The 21,193-nt window shown below is 42.1% G+C and overlaps 1 protein-coding gene across 1 annotated transcript; it reads left to right on the forward strand.

Moving 5' to 3' along the window:
* The first annotated feature begins 31 nt into the window (after positions 1-31).
* Positions 32-15,336, forward strand: CMPK1 (cytidine/uridine monophosphate kinase 1). Its single transcript, XM_042030640.1, has 6 exons — positions 32-437; positions 9,301-9,447; positions 10,312-10,464; positions 11,951-12,027; positions 12,112-12,208; positions 13,031-15,336. The coding sequence occupies exons 1-6, from the start codon at positions 363-365 to the stop codon at positions 13,070-13,072; spliced, it is 591 nt and encodes a 196-aa protein (XP_041886574.1). The 5' UTR covers positions 32-362; the 3' UTR covers positions 13,073-15,336.
* Positions 15,337-21,193: the final 5,857 nt, after the last annotated feature.

The raw sequence follows: 21,193 nt of genomic DNA on the forward strand, positions 1-21,193 counted from the left end.
CCGCCGCTGGCCCGGGCCCGGCCATGCCGGGAAGGGCTGTGGCGGGGTGAGCTGTGAACGGACACGCCCGGTCCCGCTGGAGCGCCGCGCCGGCCTTGGCCTTCCAGCCGGGGTCCGGGGCCGTGAATCTCGGCAGAGCCGCCGCCGCCAGCCCCGCGCCCACGTGCCCGCCCCGCCCCGCCCGGGACCCGGAAGCACTTTCCCTCCGCGGGGACAGCGCGGCGGCGGTGGTGCCACAGTCACAGCCCCGGTCACAGCCCCGGCTTCGGCCCCGCTGCTCCCCTTCCGCCCCTCGGCCGCCCCACGGCCGCCGCCCCGTCGCCGCTGTCCTGCTGCTGCAACGCCGCCGCCTCCTTCTCCTCATGAAGCCCGTCGTCGTCTTCGTCCTCGGCGGGCCCGGGGCGGGCAAGGGGACGCAGTGCGCTCGCATCGTGGAGGTGAGGTGGAGGGGATGCGGGACTGCGCGGCCTGGCGACCCCCCGGCCGCGGGGGGCCCTGGGAGTTGTAGGATCCCTCTGTGGAGCCCCTGGCCCTCTTTGGGGTGGTTGCTTGGGGGTCGTGTCCCTCTCTGCTCGGTGGCGGGACCCTCATCTGCCTTTCGGTCTGGTCTCTTGTCGAGCCTCCATCCATTCCTCTTCCCTTTGAGGCGATAAATAATAATAACTGACCCACATCTCCCCCTTAGTGGGTGAAGTGGTGGGGCAGCCCCTCCGTTCCCTTCCAGGCCCTGTCAGGCCGCCTGGCCTTTTCCCTCCTGCCTTTTCCCTCAGTCCCGCGGCATCACACCCCACCGGTGGGTCTGCCTGCGCTGGCATCCACGCTGGGGACACCACTGGGGTTTTTGCATCCACTTGGGGGACAGCCACTTGGGGTCTGGAGGCTGCCCCAGTTTCGGCCGGGAGCACCGATTGCCCTCTGTGCCTTGGCGGAGGGGCAGGACAGCGGCCCTGGAGAAGTTCCCGGCCGCCCGGGCGGTGCTGCCTTGTCAGGCCAGTCCTGCAGCCCATCCCGAGTGGGTGGCTCCGTACACGTCTGCATGGCCACGTAGGTGGCTAGGGGCTGCCACCCGGATGCTGAGGCAGCCTGGGCTGTGGCCTGGGAGAGGACGTGAGGTGTCTTATAGCGATTGGGAATACGTGCACTTCAAATGGATCAAGGTCCATGTCTTCTGAGGCCTGTCCCATAAATGTTACAGCTGGTACAGCAGACATTGCAGGGTGCTGGCTTTTTGACCCAGTGCCGTTTCAATAAGTTGTGGAAGTAACACGTTAAAAATAGGACAATTTATTTTTTTCTCTGTGACACAATATGGTAGAGGTCAAAGGATATCCTGATCCCATAGATGGTTCATCTTATTCTTTCTTTTTAAAAAGCTTAAGACTGACAGTATAAGTTCACTAAACTTTCAGTTATATTATCAAATTTTCAGTTTTCCGAATACGTTTTTTCCGGCCTTTTGAGACAACAAATATCTAAGAAAGAACGGTGGATGATACATGGTGTAGTACTGTCCTTTTAAACACCAAAAACCGCAGGGGTAATTACACTGTATCCAGGTGGATAATTACGGAAATAGTTAGAGCTGAATGCTTCCAAACATGTGTGTATGCTGGATTTGAAACAGCTCTTTTATCTTTTTTTTTTTCCATTTTTTTTTTTTACTGAGCAGTTGTATGTACTTTTCTTACTAAAAGCTATATAGGATCAAAGCTTATCCATACCCTCACCAAAAGAAATGTTTAAGAACTGTGGTGATGCCCATGTTCCTGAAACTATTGGTGGGAAAGAACCTCAAAACTCCTGGAACAGGCACATTGTGTGTGTCCTCTGTTCTGGTGGTGCCCCGGGAGTACTGTTACAGTTTATCCACGCTGCTGTTACATCCCAGACCTCAGTGTTGTATAACTAAGTTAAGTGAATTTGGTCCAGACTTAAAAATGCCGTTATGACTTTAGTTCTGAAGGATTTAAACCACAAAGTACAGACTTGCATTCAAACCAGCATATTCATTAAATTAAATTGTGGGATGGAAGGTTCATTGTGCTCATAAAGCCTTTTTGGTAAGGTCAAATTCAGCCCTTGACATGTAGCAAACAAATGAGCTTAAACTATAGGGGGACCTTGTAGGCTGTCATTAATGGCTTTCACTAAACCATTAGGGTAGCCTCAGGGCTGAAGTACCTTGTGTGGCTGCTGGCCTGTGTTTAGGAGGATAAATGCCTGTGGCTGGATAGGCTGATATAATTGGATAAAGACCACTTTATTAGCAGGAGTTCAAATGAGCCATTGCTACTCAAATTGTATTTCCAGCTAGAAAGGAAAAAAGAAAAACCTTGCTTGTGCTGTATTTATTTTCTTCTCTAAGCCTGGAAAGGGAAATCCAAATTCAAATAAATGCAAATTTGCTTTAATTCTGCTAATCCTGTTCACCACATGGAAAGAAGTTTATTGAAGTCAGTGGGCAGACAGTAGAAAGCACTCAGACCTGTTGAATGCAAAGGACAACCTTCCTGCTGGCTCAGACACCTCCATGAGAGTCACTGGCTAAACTGGGAGGCGCAAAGGGTCTGAGGTAGTTTAAGAAACAGTTGGACTGATGCAAGTGTGCTGGAAAACTTTAGAAAAAGGGCACATGAACAGAGAAGTGTGGGTGAAACACAGCGGAGGTACTGGAGAGCAGCAGCTTTTCTAAGCACAAATCCTCAACCTGGCCCCTGGCAGCCCCCAGAGAGCCCTGCTGCAGGCGAGTGAGCAGCCTGTGTGCAGTCAACGCTGCCTTTAGGTTGGAAATGTATTTTTATTTGTACTTTAAACCCTGTTGGCAGTTTGCCACAGAGAAAAGGGGCTGTAGCTGAGTAATAATAAACCTCATTCATCCTTGTTGTAAATGGACTGCATAATATTAGTTTTCATTTGGAATGAATATGACCCAGTATCTTGCTGTAGAGCTGAAGGTTGTGCTGAACAAAAAGTCAGTATGAGCTATAAATACATCTTGTTTGCTGTTCATACTGGAGATTTGGGACAGAGCACATCACATGTGGAAGAAGTCTCATTTGGCTGAGGTGAGATCTTGTATGATTTTAGCATCAAACCATTTTTATTAAAAACCAAGGGTGTCTGTGTTTTGTAGAGTAAAGGGGATATTATGTACTTACTACCTGGGAACGATTTCTCAAAGAAGTGTTGTAATTTCTTTTGCTGACTGTGCTTTACGTTCCCAGAAAAGGGAGATGGGTATCCCATGTTGTAGGTGAAACAGGTGTTTGTTAAGTACTAGCCTAAGTCATAACTGCTCAATATGTGTGTGCTGGAGTCCCTGAATGTGGAGAAGGCATGTATTCGTGCCAAATTTGGACACAAACTGAGAAATTATTTGAAGGAAGAAGACCTAATAACAGGTGGAAATGGATATTGACACAATGTAAGAAAGGGTGCAGTGGGTAAGTGATTAGGATTCTTTATCTCCACAGATAAGGTTGGATGAAACAGCTGAACCAGGCTGGTTTTCTCCGATACAGAGGGAAGACTCAACTCCTGTATGTTCCACAGACACACAGAATTGTCAGAGAAATGCAAATGCAGCAGAACTGCTGCTGTTCTGGAGCAGTTCCTCCTATTTAGAGAGGGATGAAGTAGAATTCCCTCTTAATTTCTTATCCTCTCCCTTCCAGCTTTGCAGATTAACTCCTGAAACCTTCCACAGCTTTGTTAGGTGGAGCTTGCCATCATCTGGGGCTGTTGTGTAGCTGTCATGTGAGGCAGAATATTTGAGCTAGAGTTGAATGATGTCATTTGAATGCAGGTTCTTGCAATAACCTTCATGCTTTCCACAGTGTATCTTCTGTGACTGTGAGATAATGAAATGTGCTTTATTGCTGACTTCTGAACTTTGCTTATAAAATCATTACAGTAAAGTCAAGGAAAAAAAATGCATTCAGCAAATCTGCACAAAATATGCTTTCTTATGCTTAAATTTTAAATCCTTATAACCTCTGCCTGAGATGCAAAGCTCTTTGGTTGGTGGGAATAATAATAACTAAATCACTTGTCTTTATTCCAAGCAAGATTTGAGATGTACTTTTTTGTCTGTTTGTTTTGGCAAGGTGATCTGTAGAGATTTGGGGTATGCAACACATCGCTCTCAGTGTACCTAAAATATAATTCACCTCTGCCACGGCCCTATCCTGTATGTTTGTGGTTAAATCTAAAATTAATTCCACAAGGTGGGATGCTGAGCCTTTTCGGTTTTGTAAGAGCATAAGTTAATATCCAAATGGAAAAAGCTGTTAAGTTGCTTTGGGATATATGATAAGGAGATTTCCTAGGGTGAAGGAAACAATGCAAAGAATAATTCTTTGTATCAGAAATGCCTCTCTGAAAGTAGCAGAGGATTTAGGTTTTGCTGTCATGAGTTAATTGTCTTCTAGAAGTCTGCTGAGAGATGGTGTTAACTTCACTGAAATAAAAACGGGGTTTAAATTGTTTGCTTTAAACTCACCTTCCGAAATCACTTTAATGAGTGTCAAGTATTAGTATTCTACTTAGCCTTAAGTTCTCATAGTTGATTTTTAGAATATGAATTTTTATTTCTGAACTTTGCAGCTTTTTTTTTTAAAGCATGGTAGTGTTTAAATCTACCCCCTGAAGATTTAGCCCTGAACATCTCTGTTTTGCAGAACACTGGGCATTAAATTTTGGACTTTCCTGAACATACTGGGGGTGCCTTGTATTGAGTCAGTGCTCCTGAAGCACTGGGGTGCTCTGTTTGCCCCCTTCTCCCTTGGAGGCGCTGTCAGTGTTGTGTGTTTTGGTTTGTTAATGTGGGGGTTTTGTTTGTTTTTCTTTCCCAGAGACAAGAACACATTTCAAACTAAGAAAATTTCTTCAATTTTTTTAAATTGGAATAAGCAGACAAAGTCTATTACTGCATTATAGTCTGTACCCCAAAGATTTAATTCCATGCGCTAAGAGGTCAGACAAAAGCTTTCTAGGTTAAAAAAACCCCAAATGCTTCAGGCTTTACACAGTTCTATTTTTTATTTTAACTAGTTCTTGAATGGTGTATGTAGCAAGTTTTGGTTGTTTATTAAGGTTGCCCAAGAGATGACAGGTCAGAACTGGGGCAATAAAAGTTTGTATTTTATTTGTTTAAATCTTAAGCCCTGTGACTTTCATTTTCAAACTAACAATGATAAGCCAAGATAGGAGTCAAGGTCAAAGCAGTAATTTGTGTTTCTCTTGCTTCTTGGCTTCTGCTCCCTTAAGGAAGTCTCAAGCTGTGTGTTTAGTGGGGAGATGTGTTGCAAGACCACACAGGGCTGAATCAGAAATAAACCCTGTGCCCTTCGGAAGGGGCTGTGGCAGGAGTCCCAGCGGCAGCTGCCGCACACCACCGATCCTTCCTGACACCACCGATCCTTCCTGACACCACCGATCCTTCCTGACTGCCCGAGATTGCTGGAGCAGACTCCGCCTGGTTCCAGCGTGGCACACATGTGACTCATGGATTTCCAGTTCTGTTCATCTGTTTATTGTATTTACGGAAAACAAAGCGTGTTCTGTCTGCAGAGGGAAAGTTGCAAATCCCGGCTGACAGAAGGAAGCTGGAAGGGCTGGAGGGCAGGGGAGGGAAGGGCATCCCGGGGAGGCTGCAGTCTCGGGTTGGAATTTGGAGATGTGGAGCACACAGCTTGTGTGTCCCAGTTTGTCCTGCTGCGTGGGGGCTGACTGACCAGTCAGAGAGAGACAAACAGCAAGTGGTGTTCTGATCTGCTCTATCCACTGCTGCTGTGATGGGATTGATGGAAACTTGATCTTGCTTTTCCGTTTCACTGGGATTTCTTTTTTTTTTTTAATGATTTTTATGTTTTAATTTTTTTAAAGCAGAAGAGGAGGGTGTCTAGAGTGGTGCTGAAGACAGCACTTTTTCATTCACAATTGGTTTTTGTAAATTGTATTTGGAGATGCGTAATTCAGAAATATAGTTTTAAAGATAATGAGAACTGGTGTAATAAGTAGAGCTGGCACTACTCTTGCCAGTTTTAATCAAGGTGTTCAGGGCACAAAAATTTCTTTTATTTTAGGTGAGAGAAACCCTCAGCAAGTGTCCTGAATTGGAACAAATCATTGCAGCATGAAGGGCTTGCACTACTTGTGTAATAATGAGAACTTGTGTAATAGTAACTTAGATCTTTTCCTAGATCCCACCAGCCTGACAGCATAGCAGAAAACATTATCCCTGAAATACATGTTAGAATAGTTAATTCTGTATTTTCTTTTTCCTTCTCTGTAATATCAGAATCCCTCCAGATTTTAGGTGCTTGGCATCCAAGTATTTGGAAATATTTTTTTTGACCTAATTTTTTTTCAAGTCATCCTTTCAATCTGACATGTGTCTAGTAAGAGCTGGGAAACTTCTTTTTCGTTGTTTGGCAGCCACAATCCTGCTCCCTTTTTGACTGCAGAGGAGAAGGATTAGGCAGGAGGGGCAACGAGTCCCATTCTGGGGATTGCATCAAGATGTGCTTGGCACTGCTGGAAAGTCCTGCTGGCACAAGGCAGACCTTGTCAAGACGCGAGAGCGTTTTGACCCTGTTTTGTGCAGTTACATCACAGTTTCTGCTGTGAGCCCTTGGCACTGCGATGATTTGCTCCTGTTCAGGACGCTTGCTGAGGGTTTCTCTCACCTAAAACAAAAGAAAACTTTTTGTCCTAAATGCCTGGATTAAAACTGGCAAGGGTAGCGTGAGCACCACATCTCTGAAGCCTTCTGTGTGTGGAGCAGCAGCCAAGCCGTTCTCCCCCCTTGTTTGCATTGTTTAAACCGATGTGTTTTCTTTGGCTCTTGCCTCAGTACAGTTAACAAATAGATGTTTTGCCCCTGAAGGAGAGGTTTGTTTTTCTTATTGCCTGGTTAAGCCATTCTGAGGGTTAGTCTTGAATATAATTTATTATTATCTCAAACAAGTCTGTTTGTACAACAGCACTTTAAAACACTTCTGTCTTTTACTTTCCAGTTCAGCCGTTAAAAACTACTTTAGTTTGCTGTTGCAAAAGATGGAGAATTCCAACAATTGTCTGACTCAATTTCATTTTCATGCATGAAAAGGAAAATGCCAAGGAAAATTAAATGGTTTGGTAATCCTCTAAAACCTAAGGGATTATATTTTCCTCCTGTTTTCTCCTTTGTAGAAACCTGATGTTAAAAAAATCATCATTCTGTAACTTTAGCAAGAAGAACTACGTGTTAATTTAACATTCAGCAGAGGAATGTTTCTTGCTTATAAGGAATGATTTATTCTGGTTTATGGCTTCTGTAGGTTATAAATATATAGATTAGCAATTAGTTAGGCATATCCAAATGCAATGTACATTAAGCAAGAGTACAGTGAGCTTACAGAGGATGTCTGTGGAGCTTTTCCTTCACAGTTACTTACAGCAAAATCTTACTTCTGTTTTTTGCCAACTGTGTACAGTTTTGGAGATTTAGGTAATTATATCCCTTCTTAAATTATGACTATGGCAGAACTAACTTTCCATGCTTTTGTGGGTGAAATTGGAAAGCAACTGAAATGTTTTAAAGTCACTTAGTGGATTGTGTAATATTTCTGTTGTACTTAGTTTGGTAGCCAAGTTTTTAAATCCTAAGTTCACAGCCTCACCAAGTGTGTAGTCACATTATTATGCCTCTCAGACACCTTGTTTAAAATTTGCTTTGGATGTGGCTGCAGCCAAACTGATAACCCTGAAGTTTTTTGCTGTTGCTTTTGTTTTGTGTAAAAACTTTCAGGTGAGAATTTATATGTGTGCTCTGTTTTGGATGTATAGCTAGCTTAGGCACTCACCAAGGAGATGTCTTTATTGCCTGTTTTTATGGACTATATTTGGTCGAGGAGAATAGTGCACTTTGTTACTTTTCTTGCAGTGTTAAATGAGCTGAGAAAATTATTATTTTGTGCTGTGAAATTTCCTCTGTAACAATGCATTTCTCTTAGGTAGGAATGTATGCTTGCACTAGGATCTATTTACAATGATAAATGCCTGAGAAATTCAAGTGTAATAAATACTTTCCCTCAGTATTTTTTATTAGTGACTATTTTAGCTGCAGTTTGAGGTGAAAGAGCAATGGTGTGTGCCGTTTTCCTGCACACTGCTATCAAGATTGATAGATCTGAACCTGATCTCTCTGCTCTCTCTATTTACTCTTGGTGGTGTGACAGAGGGTGGCACCAGTGTAGTTATTTACCTTCATGTGCCACGTCATCCTTAGAAGTCACTGGTTTTCCCCAAGGGCTGCTCTCCGAGTTTGTCATGGTCATCCCAGGGAAGAAGGTAGCAGGGGCAGGAGGACTGTGCAGCTGCTGTGTTATTGGTGATTTCACCAAGGTAGGAGAGGAAGTTGATACCAGAACCACATGAACATAGGGATTTCTGACTTACCCTGTGCTTGGGACATTCCTCCAGCTCCAAAGGATCTGCAATCACTTTATATGTTTTCTTTAAGTGGGTAGTCAAACAAAAGTCTTGTCTTGTTTCCAAACATAACCAAATTGCCTTTGAAAACTGTACACAAATACCTGACCAAAGCCCTGTTGAGCATTTTACCCAAGGATGTCCAGTTCTGGTCCCCTCACTTCAAAAAGACATTGAGGTGCTGGGGTGTGTCCGGAGAACGGTAATGGAGCTGGGGAAGGGTCTGGAGAGTGAGTCCTATGAGCAGCAGCTGAGGGAACTGAGGGTGTTTAGCCTGAAGAAAAGGAGGCTTGGGGGAAACCTCATCCACAACTCCCTGAAAGGAGTTTTACTAAGATAAGAGTCAGCCTCTTCTCCCTGGCAGCCAGGAACAGGACAAGAGGAAATGGCGTGAAGCTGCACCAGGGGAGGTTTAGGTTGGACATCTGGAAGAATTTCATCACTGAAATGGTTGTCAGACACTGGAAGAGGCTGCCCAGGGAGGTGGGGGAGTCACCATTCATGGAAGGATTCAAGAAACAACTGCACGTGGCACTTAAAGCTTTGGTTTCATTGTCACAATGATGCTTGGCCAAAGGCTGGACTCAGTGATCTTGGAGGACTTTTCCATCTTTCATGACTCTCTGATTCTTCCTGTGTATGCCCTGTGCAGAGTGTGCTTGAGATTGCACACTGAAGATGGAACAGATCTGTCACTAGCAAGATGCAATTCCCTGGGTTTTTCTGTTGCAATGCAAGGATGAATAGGGCTGACACTGTTGGCTGATGTCAGGTTTGCACAAGTGCTCTGACTGAAGGGAGCCTGTGTTTGTTTTGCCATTGCAGAAATACGGCTACACGCACCTTTCTGCCGGTGACCTCCTCCGGGATGAGCGGAAAAGGCCGGGCTCCCAGTATGGAGAACTCATTGAGAACTACATTAAGGAGGGGGAAATCGTGCCGGTTGAAATAACAATCAGCTTGCTGAAGAGGGTAAGGAAAGGGCCATTTCCTTGCAGGGTCACTCTTGCAGACTAAGCAGCAAAGCAGTGGCTGTGTTCTGGCAGAACTGCCTTTCCTCCAGTGTGAGCGGTGTGAATGGGCAGACACGGAGAGGCTTCTCTCAGCAATCACTTGTGTTTCCTTCTGACTGCTGGAGTGCTGAGGGCCTCTCCTACCTGGGGATCTGTGAAAATGGATTATTTTTCTTTTTCTTTATTTTTTAGTAGCTCTAGGAAAATCAATGAAACTGTATTTCTTATTTCCCTGCACTAGCTTTTGAACCTCTTGGTCCACTCAGTCATATTTGATTGGAGGTTAGAGGCCTTAAAGGCACTAAGATTTGTAAGTTTAATCACAAAATAGATAGTCAGTTGAAGGAGAAGAGCACCTACTGATGTTCTTGTGGAAGGAAAAGCTCCAGCCTTTATCCTTATTGGATGTCCATGAAAACAATGGGAGTATCTCTTTTCAGTCAAAAAAAGGCTGCTGTTCGTGGCACTAAATGTATCTGGAGCTTTTCCCTTAGAATTAACTCTAGATCAGGAATGTTTTGATGTCTTATTGTGTGAAGACACGTCCCAGTATCTTGTAGAGAATCAGATTTAAAGCTGTGATTGTGTTATGAGATTTTGAGCTTTGTGAAATAATGAATTCAGTTTGAATAATAGCTGTGTTGGTGCAACAGTGAATTAACCAGCATGCATTGATAGTGAAACAAAAGCACATTTTGTAAATCTGCAATAATCCTAAAATAAATGCTTCTCAATTTACCATGTCAGCATTTTGGGGGTAAATTAATAAGTAGATAAATCAGTGTATGGGCAGGAGATTGTGAACTGAATTATCTTTTATCAGGCTATGGATCAAACAATGGCTGCCAATTCCCAGAAGAACAAGTTTTTGATTGATGGGTTTCCCAGGAATGAAGATAATCTTCAAGGCTGGAATAAGACTATGGATGGAAAGGCGGATGTTTCCTTTGTTCTCTTTTTTGATTGTGACAATGAGGTAATGAAGTGTGTAATTCTGTAACTTCCTTTCTTGCATTATTGTGAGAATCATTCAAGAAGAACAATTAAACTCTGTCAGGGAGAATGGGCTAATGTAAGAATTGAAGGAAAACTTGGCCTGTGAGTTTGAAGGATTTTTTGGCAACTTGTTTTAGCAGATGAAAAGCTGCATGTTTATTGAAATAGACAGCTAATGACACTTGGTATAATCGTATGTGAATAAATTATATTGAGGAAGTACTCCAGGCAATTGCATTCCTAAAGGAGATTTATCAAAACTTTAAATACATTTTACAAAATTATGTGGTTACTTTTCAGAAAATATTACTCTCTTTACTCTTAATAATTGGTTGTTTAGTCCAAAATGAACTTGGTACAGTGTCTGCTTTAATTCTGAAGTGCAGGAGCAATCTTGAGTTTCATAGTTATGAGCTGTGCTATAGGATAGTCAGTAATCAACATTTTATTCAGCAAGTCATTAGATTACAAGGGCATTTTGACAGTGATGCATTACATTCCTTTAACAAGTGCCATGATGTGCTGTCTTTTTAATATGTCAGTGCCCTTGTGCATGAAAACTGATATGAATATCCCAGCACCTTAAGCTGACATTTTTCCTTTTACCCCTTTCCCCAACTTCCTGAGATTTTGTTACTTTTCTTTTTTACTTATTTGCAATTATTTTGTAATCCTAAAGAGCATGTGAGGGATTATTCTGTTAAAACCTTGAATAAGAGTAAATTAATTTTTTCACTTGGTGGGGCTTTTATTTTGGAATTCTGATTTTTTTACTAGATCTAAAAATAGACAATGCCTAAATAATCCTTACTATGATTGCACTATGTAGGAAAAAAATATTTTTAACCATTGTACCTCTTGTGTGAGTAGGATAAATGTATTCATGGATTGTACATGGGTCAGCTTTGCTTATTTAACTAAAGGTTTAAAAAAGTCTATTGGGACACTTCTAGCTATGGTTAGTTCTTCATTTTTTACTTAGATTTTTGAAGTCTTCATTATAGCAATATCAAGTAAGAACATTTTAACTGACAATAGCTTAGTACTGTCAGTGTGCCTGACAAAATTCTTGAGAGAACATTCAGTGACTTTCCTTTAGTGCAGACATATATTAATAGTCCCATTTCACATGCTGCTTTTCAGAAAGCCTGAGCACATCCTTGAAAATCAGGTAATTTTCTTTTTTAAATGTCTCAGGTCAGAGATCCAGTCAAACCACAGAGCTTGATGTTGCTTTTACTTCCTCTGACCCCAATCCCATTTGAATAAACTGAAGTGTAAACCATCATCCTTCTTCTCTGGAAGAACCTAACTTCTCTTGTGAGTTGTCCTTACATCCACCACATCTGGACTGTATTTTGTGTACCAGGCCAATTCAGATTTTCAGAATTTTTGGTTGTTTCTGCTCTTAGGATGATGGCAGCTTGTGCTCCTGGTTGTAGTCATCCTTTTGATTTTTTTTGTAGATATGTATTGGCCGCTGTCTTGAAAGAGGCAAGAGCAGTGGTAGGAGTGATGATAATCGGGAGAGCCTGGAAAAGAGGTACTGTCTTCAAAACTTTTCAGTCCCCTTCTCTTTATATTTCACTATGTAATGTGGATTTTTTCTCCCTCTGCTTTCTCTTAGAATTCATACATATCTGCAGTCTACTAGGCCTATCATAGATTTGTATGAGAGAATGGGAAAAGTCAGAAAAGTGGATGCCTCCAAATCTGTTGATGAAGTAAGTATATAAGCCAAAAAAACATGGGGTTGACAGTGGCAGGGTACAGACTTTTGGCATTCTCCTGAGATGTGTGTGTGTGTGGTTAGTCTGCTACTTAAGCACTGATGTTAGTACTGAGGGAGGTTGTGGAACTCTTGATTTGACTCTTGAAGGACCGAGTAAGATGTGAATATATTACTGTATCCCGCAGCTGTAGGGAGGAGAGGAGAGGTCCAACAGGCAGGAATTGTGCAGCAAGATTGATTTATTTAATAGTTTTACAAACTCTTTTATAGACTTTTTTCTTCATAGTCTAATTGGACAAAGGATCAGCCACCCCCTGGGTGCATTGGCTAGAAATCCTAAACATCCACTGTCAAAATATTTTCCTACTGTACCATACGCTTAGTTCTACAAGGTCGCAGGTGTTCATAGTTTACAGAACTTCTGCTGATCTCTTTGTGAGAGAGAAAAGTATCCCACAGGCTTAGAAAGAAGCAAGAAAATGCTTGCTAGCAGCAATATTGTATCCACATGAATAACTTGAGGAAATTGATTAATTCTGCTTGAGTGTGAGCTGGACTAAACACATTTCCAGTGTTTCTGTGTTTAACAGGGTCTTGCCTTTTATATTTTCATGAGTTTTTGCTCTTCTGAAGTAGTGTTGCTCTTCTGTCTGCTTTCCAAAATTGATGCCAATTTCACTGTTAAAGAATTACTGTGAATGTTCTAAAAAAACCCTATATATTTTTTAAAATATTTTCAAGTACTGTTTATGTTGGTTTAACTTGAAGTAACTGTTTGATGAACGCTTCATAAAATTCTTCTTTATCTTTTTAGGTTTTTGAAAAAGTTGTACAAATTTTCGACAAAGAAGGCTAATTCCCAGCTTGAAATGTCACTTAAACTTGTGCTTGAATCTTGCTTGAATAGCTGCTACTGCAGTCCACTCTTTGTAATTATTTTAAAAGATTTTTTTTATTTTTTTTCACATATCTAAAGATGATTGGAAAAGCAGTTGATTAGAAATGGATCTGTTTTTTAAATAGGAAATAATTTCTTGTGGCTATAGTATACAAGTTTCAGGGTTCTCCATTAGTGCAAGTTCAGTTACTCACATGGCAGAATCACAGTTAATACATCTTTCTGAAGAAACTGTTTATTCTGTCACAGTTCTGTGCCTGTCATGGGCAGTCCTTCTTCTCCCTTATTGCCATACACCTACTTTTTTTTTAAGGATCAACTGAACAGCAGCATTAAGCAATGAAGGACCCATGTACCCTTGTTTGTTTTTTAGATGCTTGGACCAAGTTTAGCAAGTTGTTTTTTGGTTTTTTTCCAAAGTATAATTTCATCCAAAATTCCCTTATATCCCCAGACCTGAATTCTCTAGGTTAAGCTACAGTTAGTATGAGAATCTGTTTTAGCAGTTCTCAAAAAACTATTAAATATGCTTTTCAGGAATAGACATACAAAGTACTTCATGAAAAGTGGTGCTTCCTTATGACTCTGGATGTAAACTGTCTTGCAAGTTCTTGGATGACATGGCCCTGGATTTTTCCTTGTTTTCATCTGCAAAAGATTAAGAAAGTCAGTTTAGTATTTCAATACTCATTTATCTTGAATGATAGTTACGTTCTTAACTACAGCATGGTCTTCACAAGATGGCAAAGCTCTTAAATAGTGTACAGTAAGCAAAATCTTCTAACAGTTCTGTCTTTTGTAACAAGTGGAAGGGTTTTTCCTTATTATTATTGAAATACTGTGTTACCAAATGCTTTAAGGTTTGTTACCTGGGAAAATATTTTTATGGTTAAACTAGTGGATTTGTTTCCCTAAAAAAGTGTAATTTTAATAGCTGTTTGTTTGAGAAGCTTGTAAGTTATTGCACTTTTGTTATGATATGGTCAGCTGAGGGGAAGATAACTGCAGGAAAAAGTTTCATTCCCTGAAACAGAGTCCTGCTTCTCCATGTTCTCTTGAATTAGACAAGTGCAGTCAGCAGCAAGAGCTGGAGTGAGCAGGGAGCTGGTTGAAACAACCTGGTTTGCACAGATGTACAATTTTGTCTTTTGTTTAAGCTTTTCTGTCCCCTGTATAGTATGCATAGGTCTGGGGGGGGGCCCAACCATGCATTCCTTGCATGCCCTAAGCTTCTACTGAAGGCCTGAAGATGAGAGTTTTAACTGATTTTAGTGATAGAGTGGTTGTTGCCACATTAACTGACGCTATAATTGGTTTGTGACATGCTAATTACACAGAATTGCAGTTTGGAAATCTTGATGCTCAGCTTTTCTTTAGTCATGACTTTCTCTGCTTAGGAAAAAGTTTAAATTAAGCTTAGCTTTTAATTAGAATCAGATGTGTTGGTCCTCATCCTACAGTCAGATTTGTATTTTCAGGAGTTCTCATCTCGCTGAGGTTATTGAGGCTGCTGGACTGGGGAAGAGATGAGTACAGAAACAAGGGTAAACTGCAGTAGCTTTTCCAGTCTGGTAGGAGTTCAGGCAATGGACTGGCCACAAATAGCTGTTTACTACTGCAGCATATACGGACCATGACTGCTTCTGTGAGTGTGGGAGGCCAGTGCTCTCACTTTATGACTTTATCCTTAAAAAAAAAAAGAAAAAAAAAGAAAACTTGGAATTTAATTCTTACTGTATAAGTATGCTGACATGGATAGGATCCAGCAAAACTGCATCTTTTAATATGAAGGTTAGAATCAGGGTTTTTCAAAAAATACTTCAAACTGGATTCTTTAATTCAGAGAGATTTAATTCACTCTTGTTTCTAAGTTATTGGTTTTTACAAGTTCTGTTCAGAATAGAGTATCCATTTTCTCTCATCATATACTTTTCTGTGTATTTAAGTGCTGGAGCAAAAAAAACCCTCTGGAGCAAGTTTTAGAAAAACACCCAACAATGTTTTGGCAATATTGAATTTGGAGTGGATTGTAATGTGCAAGGACTAGATTTTTTGTCATTTTATTTATTGAAGATGCCATTAAATGTGTTACCACTTCTTTCAAGATGGACTTATGATTGAAATAAAGATTAAAGGCAATATGCCAATGTGTTGTGTCCATTTAGCAGCAAAACTGTATAAAGAATTTGAGGAGATCCAATAAACTTTGTTCTGTGGCTTAATGAGTGCCTGGATTACAGTTTTCTGTCACAAGGGATATTTTTCATATATATCCATCTATATAAAGTGAGTATTTATTAGATGCTTCATGTGGCCACATGCACAGGTATGTGTATGAAAGTGCAGTTTTCACCATCAAAAGTAAAGTCCTGAAGATCCTTTTAGGCACAGGATGAGATCAGGCCATTGCCTGTGGAATGGTTACTTTTTTTGGTTATACAGTTTGTGAAATGACTCTATTCATATAGTAAAGTGATAATTCATTTGACACGTGTGAAAGGGAAGGACTTGGAATGGTCTAGGAAACACAAACCTATTGTTCACCTGCTGTTGGAGACACTTTTTGTCGGGATTTCTCATGATTCCCTGCTCAATCAGCAGCTGATCCCTGACTGCCGTTCTGCTGGCTCTGCAGCACATGCCTGCGTGCTGTACTCCAGGCTGTTCTTAAAGGAAATTGGCACAACATAATATTCTCTATAAAAGAAACTGAGAGGCTGCCAGGCTCATTTTGAAATAACCCATTTTATGTAAAGGTTTGTTACAAAAGAGGTTGTTTTGTCACATGTAGCTTCCTATTAAACAATGTGTTGAACTTAGAATCATAGAATCATTTGGGTTGGAAAGGACCTCTAAGATCAGCGAATCCAACCCTTCCAACTTGAAACTTTACTCTGGCAAGATTTGCAGAGCTGGTCTAGAAAGGGGTGGGGAAAGCAGGGGATTTTTCAGCAGTGGTAGTACCTTTCTGCTGCTAAAACTGCAGAGACCAAACTTTTGCTGAAACCTCACACTGAAGTTGTAGTGTCTCCTCAGGGACATACTGACAGGGGCAAAGCTACCCGTCAAATTTGCACCTTTTGGACAGAGATTTTGAGTTAAGTCTCCCACTGTGGGAGTAGGGGCAGGCAGAGATGACCATAAGCATGCTCTTGAGGATTGCCTCATTGTAAGATATCCCCCACTAGCAACAATTTGTCCTTAATAAGAAGAGCTGGCTCATGAGGGAGTTTCAAGGTCTTGTGGAAAATTCTGTGTCTTACAACAGTGGGGACATCTGTGTGCTGCTGCCCAGGCTGGACTGGGGAGAAGGGGAGAGTTAAATGGAAAAAATGCTCAGTTCAGAGCGGAGCTGCCAGCTGTCGTTACCGGTTGGCAGTTTCTGGCTGCCAGCATTTAGGAAAGTTGCAGCTTAGGGGATTACTTTCTTCCTCTGGTGTGAGGTTCAGTACCAGTTCGGTCCCTGTTGTGGCACAGATGTCTCCGAAGGCTATAATCTGTGACAGCTCTGTTGGCCTTTGCTCTGGGGGGCAACAGTTGGCTCCTTGGCACAATCAGGTTATTTCTTCAAGCCGTGGTGCAGCAGGACTTGGAGACCTGGGGCTGTGCCCTTGCCACAGTCCAAACATCCCAGGGTTAACGGCTGATAATGAAAACTGCGAGACAATGTGAAGAGGATTTGCCTGATCAGGTAACAAAGGAGACAGTAAATGTTAAATAATATAAAAATATTAAAATGTGGCTTCATATAGCAGCAGTGTGCACACTCTTGATCTGCAGACCTTTATAAGCCTTCCATAGAGATAGGGGAGCATGGAAGAATTTAATCTTGCATCTGTGCTATTTTTCATGGATTGCTTAGTTTAAGATGGTGGGTTTCAGCCTGTGTATTTGTAGAGTATTTCTGTTGGTAACAATAGGCATCTTTATTGAGTCTTCTAATCTGCTCAGCTGAGGTATGCTCTATCCTCTTTGCTTTCTGCCTTTTAACGCCTTTTCCTTACCTTTCTGAATTGCAGATGCTCTTTCGGATAGGGAAGGGGGGTGCTCTTGCCAATCTCTATGTGCCTTGCTAAATAAAGAAAACCTTTAAACCTTCCTCTGGAGCAATCTGAACCTGTTTCTGACATGAACTCGGTACATAAGCTGTTACAAAACCGACATAAAGCACATGGCTTTTTTTTTCCCCAGCTACAGGAAATCTCAGTGTAGTACCTCTGCTCTTTTCTCCTGTGGGAGTCAGATCAGCTGTGTCTGCCTTGCTTCAACACAGTGCTTAGCTGCAGTTGTATGAGAAAACCTCCTCAGTCACTAGATGTTAAACCAGCAGTGACAAGTTATGAATGGAGGCAAGTGAGATGGTTGAGGAGGGAAGACCCTTGGAGAAGCTCAGTCAATTCTGCTTCACTCCTCAGACTTCAGCTTTAGATAAATACCTGTTCCACAGGGCAGCGATGCTTGTGGGGTGCAGCTATTTCATGATTGTGCTGTACAGAAATTAATGCAAAAGCAATCCCTGCCTACAAGTTCCTCGTCTCCCCTCGTTGAATCTACCACCTCTAATGCCAGGGGTTGTGGAGAGAGGAATTTTTCTTCAGGATAACACTGTAGAAACTAAACTAGGCAGAGCGAAGGCAATGTGAGCCTTGCATGTGAAGCATGAGATGCACAGTGTATTTCGGTGTGGGCAGCAGTGCCAGGCTCTTTTGTCATCCTGCCTTATAACTGCATTCAGACAGCAAAGCAGAAATTTTCTTACCCCTCAAATGTTTGGCAGAAAGCTTGCTTTTGTCTAAAATGCTTCTTAAGCACTGTGTGAACCATTCAGTACTAAACCAAATACCAGTTTGAGTTGTGCTTTTTCTATCCAATTTACAAATAGGAGGCTTTGGTTTAGTTTTTTGTAATAAGTGCTGCAGCGAGACAACTCTTGGAAAATACCAGGCACCATCCCAAAAGATATTATCTGCTTTACTCTGGAGGGCTTTTTAGCACAATGCTGTTTCTGTGTGGTAAGAAATGGCAAAGATTGCTGTGTGACTACCAAAGTGTGATGGGCTGGGTATGGTACGTGAAAATGGCATCTTGGACAGCTTCTGTTCTCAGCATGCATTTCCATTTAGTGCCATGAGGTATAAAAAGAGATTGGGGGTAGAATTAGATCAAGTCTTAGGAGTAAAGCTTAATCTATCATGGAGGCCTTCAGGAACTCTCAGGATCTATCAGGGTATATGGAGGATATAATATCTGGTGGTCATCTCTCCTGACTGAGCATAGGACAACTATTTAGGCTTCTATTCAGGGCATTACTACGGTTGTATTCTTCAACCAGAACCAGCTGAAGTTCCCAGCTATGGTCACCGAGTATGCTGAGGTCTGTATTATGTTCTAACTCAAATACCTCTGTTCTGCCTGAACACCCCCTCCACCTTTGTTTGGATGTGATGAAAATCATCAGGGAGAGGACTGGCACAGTTAAACTGCTGCTCCACCTCGTATTCTGCACACAGACTTTTATGAGAGGAGATACTTTCTGGGAGCTGTAGTGGCTTCCTTACTTCCATTTTCCCTTCCAGGACATGCATGCTGGATGCCCAAGAGTTCCCAAGGTAGAGCAGTATCTCCATACCCCAAGAGGGGAGGTGGTAGCTGGACCATGGAAGAAGCCCTTGGGCAGAGAAGACAACAATAGCCTGAAACATCCTGGGTGCATTTTTCAAACGAAAGTATAATCAGGAGCCACTCTTTTGCTGGGTAATCAAAATGCCCGTGGAAAAGAAACAGGGATGATTTCTCCGTGTTCTTTCTAATTTAAAATTTTCTGTGGAAAGAAAGTGCATTTGACCACTTCCTTGTGACAGCAAGCACAGGGTTTTAAGTGCTGTTCCTGAAGCAAGCATTGCTTTTGGCTTACTATGTGTGACTCCTTGTGAAGCTTCCCTGGGCTCTTGGACGCTGCTCTTGCCAGTGAGAGCCCAGATTGCTTCCAGCAATAAACATCCCACAAAATTATGTATGTTCTTTAAGAAAAGTACCAAGATTTTCTGCTAATTGCAAAAATACATAATGGATGCTTTCAGCATCTGTTATTTATTCTCTAACCAGCTTTCATCCAAAAGTAACCTTTAAACAAACATTAAGATTGAGGAGTGTAACTGTTTCAATGTGTCACACATGTCTACTGCCTCCAGTTTAATGATGTTTGAAACGTGTGCTTAGAGTTGACTTCTAGAAGCAGAAGTTGTTTATGTCTCTAGCTCGGAGACGTTCACAACACGGAGAAGGTGGTGCTTGGTGCCAGAGATGATGGATGTCTCTGTGCTCTTTTTTGGGAGCCAACGCCCGGCAGAGAGGATTTTGCTCACACGACAGTTGCTTCGATGCACCACAAGGAGGGGTGCAAGGCTCGCGGAGAGCAGGATGCAGCTTGGAAGTGGCATTCGTGGGATGTACAGTACTGCCCGTATATTGAAAGACCCGATTTTTAGTTAAAAAGCCTGACTATTTTTAACGGTGTAACTTAACAAAAAAAAAAAAAAATCCACATAAAGAAATATTTTTAATGAGTTTTTTGTTGCACTGAGATCGATCTGCTAAGTTAATTACTTGGCAACAGTCATTGTCATGCCTCTTCCTTTTTTTTTTTTTTTTGTCAGTTTATTTAATTGTATCTAATGAGAACAACTAGATGGGGCCCACTTAATTATTGTGGCTGATCTGTGCAACTACATTCGTGACAGCATGGACCGCAGGGACCAAAAGGTAACTTTCTGAGATAATCTTGAGTGAGACCTCTCCACAAGTGAAGGGCTTTGATACGTGGTACCATGGCAGAGAAGTATTCCTGGTGTCTCTCCATCCCAGAGTGCCTCAGAAGTGAGGTCTAGGCTGGACTGGCAGAGGGAGCACTAAAAGTGAAGCTGCTGGGAAGACCTGAGTAGTAAGCACCCGATTCCCTTTCATGGGTGCATTGCATCTGATTCCCTTCCACAGGAAAATTTTAGAGAGAAAATTTTGTAGCAACACAGTCAAAACCTTAATTGCTTTGTCTGTTGATAGATGTTTTTTGTCAAAATCTTCTAGTTGCCCTTCCATCCTATTATTCCTTCCAAATGACTTTGATGGAAAAGCATGGACCAGTTTACTCCTTCAGGCATGGCGGTGCAGATGCTCCCTGAGTATCCTTCAGCAAGAACAAGCCCATGCTTTCCCAAAAGGACCTCATGGTGGGGGAATGGGAAGAGACAGAACGGGGTTGGCATCTTGGCTGGTGCAGGGCAGAGATGAGAAGTGTGGAGGTGCCAGCAGGATTAGACTTTGTTTTGACAACACTTTGTGCTGGGGCATGGCCAGTAATTCTGACCATGGGGCATGAGCAAGACTGGTACTGGCAGCCATCCCCTGGGTAGGCTCAGCATCTCTGCTATTCCACTGACATCTGGGTCTTGTGACACTTCCCAGAGAGACAGCAGAGCAGCACTGTTGGGGGCTCAGCACTAATGAATTTGCAGCCCCTTTGCAGCAGATCTACTCCTCTCTGCTTAGAGATGTTCCCCTTTACTAATCAGCCTGTATTACAGATGGGGAGATCAATGTACAAAGGGACTCTCAAATTTGGCAGAAATACACCCTACATGTCTGGCAAAAGGAGAAATACCCTTTGGCAAAGAGCAGCTGCTCAAATTTGACCAAACTGGCTCCTAACTCTCTGCAGTTAGTAGGACAAGGTTCCTTAGGAAGGGCAGGCTTACTGGGGTATACGAGAATTCACTGCATCTCTTCAAAGAACCAGGAGTCATTTGTCCCCAGAGTTAGTCCAGGTGTTTAAGTTAGGATGTTAATTCTGATGATTTTCTAAAGGACTGAGAGAAGAGGTTTTTTTTTTTTCAGGGAAATTCATCAATACAATTTTTTAGGGCACCTGTTGATGCTGGTAGAGAAGTGCCTCAAGAACAAGTTAAATGTGGACAGAGTCTGAGAAGCAAAACAGGATTGGAAGTCCAGTCCTCCATGAAGGATGTGACATCTCTCAGCAGTCATGTCCAACCTGCTAAAGTTCATCTGCACTGCAGAATAAAA

The sequence above is a fragment of the Corvus kubaryi genome, unplaced genomic scaffold, assembly GCF_017639235.1.
Source record: "Corvus kubaryi isolate FWS band 111438036 unplaced genomic scaffold, C.kubaryi_AGA036_p1.0 37334, whole genome shotgun sequence".
Lineage (NCBI taxonomy): Eukaryota > Metazoa > Chordata > Aves > Passeriformes > Corvidae > Corvus > Corvus kubaryi.